We start from the raw sequence: 7767 nt of genomic DNA on the forward strand, positions 1-7767 counted from the left end.
ATGCTCACCCTGTAGTCATCCAATCACAAATTCCTCTAACAGGGACACCACCGGACATATAAGTCCCAAAAATATGTGCTCACACAACCGAAATCTTCGTGCTCAAGCCATCATCAAAACCCGGACTCAAGTCCTCTAGACTGGCCCATCATCAGCACGCCAAAATCACATATCGTACCTCAACCATGGAATCACAAGCTGTCGGCGCATAGCTGATACCGAGCGCTCACATGCGCATACGAATTTGTGAAAGGAATTCAAAGAGCTACGCAGCAAGCTGAATCAATGTCGCACGATAAGGAAAGAAAGATGGGAAGTATATCCTAAATGTCCTGTAGCTTCTCGAAGATAGGTATGGACGTCATCATACTAATCCACAAGACTCTACTAAACACTTGCTCATGACTTGTAGAACCTATGAACCTAGAGCCCTGATACCACCTGTCACGACCCAAAATCCAACCCAACCCGCTAGGTAAGCCAGTTAACCACTAACTAATTCTAATAACAATTAATAAAGCAATTAAGTAAAGAAATTATCTGAATCTGATACATTCCCCACGAATTGGTAGTATAAATCATGAGCTTCTAAGACTAGAGTTTATAAAGCGAAAATGAAATAAATACATAGTCTGTTTGAATAGTACATAAATAGAGTTTTACAGATCTAAAGCTACCACGAACAAAAGGCAGCTACAGCCGGGATGCAGGTACATCTTCAATCCAACTCCCATCGAACACAACAACATCAGTAGCCAATATCTACACGTAAGGTGCAAAAGTGTAGTATGAGTACAACCGATCACATGTACTCAATAAATAACAAACCTAACCTTAGGTTGAAAGTAGTGACGAGGTACCAAAAAGGTCGGGTACAACACCAATATTCCACCACAGTTCATAACAGCATAGTACAATAACAAAAGAGTATCCCGAAAATAAAAGGCTTAGTTCATTCACAGTTCAAAAAAAATATTAGGCATTTCTTTTCAAGTATCTCAGTGAAAACCCAAATCTTTTACCGAAAAAAACCAAAGTACGAGTAAGTTTGAAAACTGTGATTTTTCCCAAAACTCCTTTCAACAAATAGTAAGATGTTTCATTTTCAGATAGCATGAGGAAAGTACTTCTCTATGCCTACATGTCAAGATACATGTAAAATCATAAATGTCCCCAAAACTGGGTAGCAGAAGGAAATGCATCTTTATGCATGTATCTCAAGTAAGCATGTCAAATGCAATGCATCTCAATGATGAGCTAATGTACTCACACTCTTAGAGTACTCAATATCAATGTCTCGCATTCTCTCTAACTATGCTCAATGCTCAGCACACCTAATCACTTAGCATTGTACAATACCTGCTACGACGTGCAGCCCGATCCATATATGACCATAAGGCCCATTGCGGTGTGTAACCCGATCCACATATATATAGTCGACTGCGCTCACTGGGGGTGTGTAGACTCCGGAGGGGCTCCTTCAGCCCAAGCACTATATTGTTGCGGCGTGCAGCCCGATCCAATATTATTGCGATGTGCAACCCGATATATATATATATATATATATATATATATATATATATATATATATATATATATATATATATATAGCCCGAAGGATCGTTGCGGCATGCAACCCGATCCATATAAAATATAAACAATATAATATGCTGCGACGTGCAACCCGATCCCAAAATGTCACTCTCACTTAGGCCCTCGGCCTCACACAGCCATCAATCTCTCTAGTCTCACTCACAGGCTCACAATGTCATGAAACTGCCCCTACAACAATGATATGATGTATCAATAAATAATATCTGAGACTGAGATATGGTATGAATGCATGAATATATCTGGGTATGAAATATCAATGAAATCAGTGAGATGACAGTAAGAAACGGCCACTATGGGTCCAAATAGTATCAACATAATGCCTAAACATGATATCTAGCATGATTGACAACTTAACTACTTTATCACATGGTGAAAAAACGTATATCAACAAAGTAGGACCACTAAGATTAGAAGAGTTACTTACCTCGAACAAGCCAATTCCAACACCGAGCAAGCCAAGCGATGCTCTAAAATGCCATCACGCGCGTTTCGACCTCCAAACGGCTTAAAAACTAACCAAAAAACAACGAAAATACATCAAACAATGCTAAAGGAACCAAGCCCGATCGAAAAGATCAAATCTTGAATCAAAAGCCCAAAATCGGCCAAAATCCCAACCCGGGTCCGCACCTCGGAACTCGACAAAATTTATAAAATTCAACAACCCATTCAATTAAGAGTCCAACCATACTAGTTTCACTCGAATCCGACCCCGATTCGATGTTCAAAACTCAAAAATTCATATTATGAAACTTTAGGCCAAAACCCCCAATTTTCTCTATAAAATTCACAATCCAATTACCAAAAACGAAGGTAGATTCATGAAATATATCTAAAACCGAGTAGAGAACACTTACCCCAATTCATATGGTAAAAATTACCTCAAGAATCCCCTCAATCCGAGCTCCATAGCTCCCAAAATGAAGAAAGAACCAAAGCCCTCGATAATATAGCTTCTGCCCCAGTGATTCTGCATTTGCGGACAATTCCTCGCATCTGCGACCACCGCTTCTGCGGTAAAAACTTCGCTTCTGCGAAAATAGCCTTGCCCAGCAAACCCCTCACTTGCGGAACAATTTTTGTTTCTGCGCACTCGCAAGTGCGACTCCTCCTCTGCATCTGCGATGACCTCCAGCCAAGCCTGCTACGCTTCTGCGGCCAATTGTCCGCATCTGTGCCCACTCTTCCGCAGATGCGGAAACACCAGAACCAAAAATCTTAGCAAAAAATCCAAAATGCAATGAAATAATCTGAACCTCGTCCGAAACTTACCTGAGCATCTCGGGACCCCGTCCGAATATACCAACAAGTTCCATAACACAATACGGACCTACTCGAGGCCTCAAAACACACATAACAACATCAAAACGCCGAATCACACCTCAAATTGAAATCTATGAACTTTGAACTTTCAAATTCAATAACTCGTACCGAAACATAACAAATCAATCCGAAATGACTTCAAATTTTGCGCACAAGTCCCAAATAACATAACGAAGCTATTCCAATTCTCGGAATCACAATCCGAATCCGATATCAAAAAGTCCACTCCCGGTCAAACTTTTCAAAATTTCAACTTTCGTCATTTCGAGCCAAATTCAACTACGGACCTCCGAATCACAATTCGGGCGCGCTCCTAAGTCTGAAATCACCCAACAGAGCTAATGGAACAATCAAAACTCCGTTCTGGGTTCAAATTCACAAAAAGTCAAACTTGGTCGTCTCTTTCAAATTTAAAGCTTCTAGCTGAGAATCATTCTTTCAAATCAATTCTGAATAACCTAAAAATCAAAACCGACGATTCACATAAGTCATATTACATCATACGGAGTTACTCATGCCCTCAAACAACCGAGCGAAGTGTAAATGCTCAAAACGACCGGTCGGATCGTTACAATAGCTTGATTGGTGTGAGGTCTCCACCTATATAACATCCCCTTCCCTACGTACTAAATAGTATACTAATACTCCTATATGTTAATTTAAAAAATAAGAACCTTTAACAACTTGCCTCATTCGCAAACAGTCAAACATGAGCGGGACAATTTTCTTAAACTTCTTTATTACTGTAATGACTTACTTTGAATTTCAGTAGCTTGCCCTCTGAGTCTATGACACTCTAAAAATATTATTGAAAATTCATGCTAAAAGTTGTCAAATTCTAGGTATATGTATGAATATAAAAATACGACTACCGAATAGTCAACTCGTACTTATTGATGAAGCAATATTTAATTTATGTTAAATGAATAAAAAAGAAATACCCTTGAAAAAATCTTTCTCCTTCTTACTTCAGGATTGTCCCTTTCCACACAATTTTCTTTGGGCCGAAGCAATCCTTTAATTAAACCAAAAAAGTCCAAAAACACCAACTCATAATTAAAGAATAATCAGATTATTAGTATTAACGTAATCCAAATTCTCGTCAGAAAGTCACACTTCTCACGCTCTCATTTTGAATTCCCCGAAACACCCTTCGGTAGTCTCAAAGCCGACCTAAACTCAAGTCTATAACCGTCATTTCCCGTAACCGTCTTCTCCAATCAACAGTTGTATAAATATCGAGGCGGCAAAGAAATTTAGTTCCAGAAGTTCTTGTTCGTTGGACAGCGTGGTGCTTACTCTTACAGAGCTTCTCAAAGATATTTTTGTTTATACAGTTTCGAATCTCATCTCTTTGCCATGGATTTGAACTGCAAAGTTTTGAAGTTTATGATGATGAAAACTCCAGCCGATTCCATTCCTCCGTTGAAAATCGCCGGCGATCAAAACAACGTCGTTTCACCGGTTATCGATGGAAACAAAGTGAAAATTCAGGTTCCTGTTCCGAGGAAAATTGTTGGCGGCGAGGACGATGTTGTAGATAAGAAGAAATTGAAAATTGAGGTTCCTATTCCGAGGGAATTGTTATTTCCATCGGCTGAAACGGCGTCCTGTTATGATCATGCGCAGTTATTGGTTCAGAACTACGGGAATTTCAAAAAGAGTGGGGAGCCGGTGAGGTTTATGTTCTATAAGGATGGATCGTGGGTGAATTTCGAGAAAAACGTGATGGAAGTGATGGTATCAGGTTTCGTGAGTGGCAAGCCTATGATTGATGTGGAAATGGAAGGGTTAAAATGTCTTTTTGATTTTTATCGCATGTTAGAGATTGACTTGGACACTGGGAAAGAGCGCTCTATTTCTTGGATTGATGTTAATGGTAAGTGCTTTTTCCCTAAAGTCTTCATTGATTCCAGTGAGAATTCAGATGATAAAAATCATGAAATTAAAGCTTCGAATGTTAATGAAAATTTTTCCTCTGAGAATCCTAAGATTGAAATTGAGATAAGAATCTCAGATGACAACTCAGATAAAGAAGTTAACAATTCAGGAGAAGAGTTAAAGTTAGGAAAGAGAAAGAGGGGAAGCGAGGAAAATGAAGTGGAGGAGAAGGGAGAACGGAGTTCGTCTAATGCGAAAGAGCGGCGTGTTATTGCTGCTACTGAATTGCATTCACCAAGGTGGCCAAAGGCAAGGTCATTGAGGGAAGAGGAGAAAGGCTATCAGATGGTAAAGGGTTTACTGTTGTCGGGTTTGAGGACTGTAGATCCTGGTGTTACAGTCACTTCGATTCATCAGTGTGTTAGAACTGGTCCATTGGAAAAGGCTCGTCTCGAGGTTTTCCAAACGAATATGGAGATCATAAAGAGAACTAGAGGGGGGAACCTTAATGTTGTATATGCTTGGTACGGGACATCAGCCAAGAACGTGGAGATCATTCTGCGTCATGGCTTTGGAATGCCTAGCGTGGTACATGGTTCTAATGCTCATGGCGTTGGTGTGTACTTGTCGCCCTTGCGCCAACCTCAAAATAGGTATGCCGTTCTTGAACTAGTTCATTTTTGTGTTCTCGTAATTGCATGTGTTCTTCTTTTTTTACTTGTTATTGATTGTGTGTGTAGTGCAATTATGTCTGAGGTAGATGAATATGGTGAAAAGCATATTGTTCTGTGTCGAGTTATATTGGGAAAGCTCGAAAAGGTTGAGTTAGGATCTCAACAACGGTATCCTTCTAGTGTGGATTTTGATACTGGGGTTGATGATTTGACAAACCCGAAGTGGTATGTGGTGTGGTCTGCAAATATGAACACTCACATTCTTCCCGAATGCGTAGTTAGCTACAAATATGGACGTCATATGTCAGGTAAATGTTGCTCCTCTGTCATTCAATCTGCTTCAATCACTTTTGAATTTTTCAAAGAGAAATGGAAACACTTATGTGCCCATATAGGTCAAGCAAATTGTGCTTCATCCATGAAGTGGGCTCCTCATGCTTCAAATGCAATGGGTACATTAATATCCAAGCTAAGTACTTTGCTTCCACCTCCGAAAGTGCAGGAGTTGCAAAGTTTGTATGGCTCCTACCGGGTAAGTTGCATTGGATTTTCTAACACCGCACATTCGTTATTATGTGTTTTGACTACTCTTAACTTCTCTTCTCCTACAAATTGTTTACAGGAAGGAAAATTAGGGAAAGAAGTTTTCATGAGACAGTTACGATCTGTTGTTGGAGATGAGATGTTGCGTTCGACTATTCTGGAAATTCGTGGCTGAGATGAGGTTCTTTTAGTGCTTAATTTTTGTCGTGAGAATATGGGATGTGTTCTCATTGATAATTCCGTTTTTATACAACCAAAGTGTAATGTTACCTTTTACAAAGGGAAGCCTCATTAGTAGGAAGCAGGATACACCTTAGGTTATATTCTTACATTATGTTTTTGTTGTACCTTTTGGAAAGGTTGTTGTGGTGATGTTAGTAAAGAGCTTGGACGGTTTTGTCTTTCAGTGGATGTAGAATCCAGTTCAAATGACAACGTTTTTTTTCTCCCATAACCGGGTTCTGTCTCTATGTTTGCATGTGAAATATTGTTTGGGAATTGTGCAGCGCTAGTGTACAACTCTAAAGTACTTGCCTTATGTTCTGAAGCTCGAATACTGCTTCATGCGGTTATGACTAGATATGGTTTATCTTAAAGCTTTTTCTTTGTGTCTGTTGTTCATGTTCTTTGGATATTATGCCAATCTCTTTTGGGTCTGTATTTTCACATTTTCTTATTTTTTTTATCTACATTGACTTGGAAGAGTTTAGAAATGTATATTTGTTCATTTTGTAGAATTCCTCAGAACTAGCTTTTTCTTATTTTTTTTATCTACATTGACTTGGAAGAGTTTAGAAATATATATTTGTTCATTTTGTAGAATTCCTCAGAACTAGCTGCTTACGTTGATTATTGATATTTTACGTGCTCCTCCTACTGGTTACTTGATTAGGACCTTGCTTTACTCTTCGTGATGTGTGTATATACTGTTTCATATGAGAAGTTTCTTTTGATAGTAAGCATTCCAATTTCAATGTTGAGTAAAGCTTAGAGGCTGAGTTCTCTATGGAAGTGCCTCCTTTTAAGATGTGACAAGGATGGCAGCCTATGTTAACAGATAATTGAATACTTGACTATATGGACCTTGCTTCGCATGATGCATGTAGACTGCCTGTTGCAAAAGTTTCCCTTCAATAGTAAGAATTCAGGGTTGAGTATAAAGCTACAGGCATTTTATGCAACTGCCCGCATTCGAGTAGTGACGAGGGTAGAAGCCTATATTGACATATTACCCAACATATACTAAAATATAATTGGTCGAGTATGGAATGATTGTCAGGTAGTGGTAAAGAACCAATTGCAGTGAAATCTTGTGAAATGTAACTTCGCATTCTGGTGAGTCGACGTATTTATGACGTACATTTTCATGTCTACTATTTAAAGATATGTTGTATGTCCTTGTGTGCATGCCTTTTTTCTCCTTGAACTAAAAGATGTGACAAGGATGGCAGCCTATGTTAACAGATAATTGAATACTTGACCATATGGACCTTGCTTCGCATGATGCATGTAGACTGCCTGTTGCAAAAGTTTCCCTTCAATAGTAAGAATTCAGGGTTGAGTATAAAGCTACAGGCATTTTATGCAACTGCCCGCATTCGAGTAGTGACGAGGGTAGAAGCCTATATTGACATATTACCCAACATATACTAAAATATAATTGGTCGAGTATGGAATGATTGTCAGGTAGTGGTAAAGAACCAATTGCAGTGAAATCTTGTGAAATGTAACT

The 7767-nt window shown here is 39.0% G+C and overlaps 1 protein-coding gene across 1 annotated transcript; it reads left to right on the forward strand.

The window, feature by feature from the left end:
* The first annotated feature begins 4196 nt into the window (after positions 1-4196).
* LOC104110897 (probable inactive poly [ADP-ribose] polymerase SRO3) lies at positions 4197-6446 on the forward strand. Its single transcript, XM_009620455.4, has 4 exons — positions 4197-5471; positions 5559-5800; positions 5888-6024; positions 6115-6446. The coding sequence occupies exons 1-4, from the start codon at positions 4297-4299 to the stop codon at positions 6208-6210; spliced, it is 1650 nt and encodes a 549-aa protein (XP_009618750.1). The 5' UTR covers positions 4197-4296; the 3' UTR covers positions 6211-6446.
* The last annotated feature ends 1321 nt before the right edge of the window (positions 6447-7767 follow it).

Source organism: Nicotiana tomentosiformis, chromosome 4, assembly GCF_000390325.3.
Source record: "Nicotiana tomentosiformis chromosome 4, ASM39032v3, whole genome shotgun sequence".
NCBI lineage: Eukaryota > Viridiplantae > Streptophyta > Magnoliopsida > Solanales > Solanaceae > Nicotiana > Nicotiana tomentosiformis.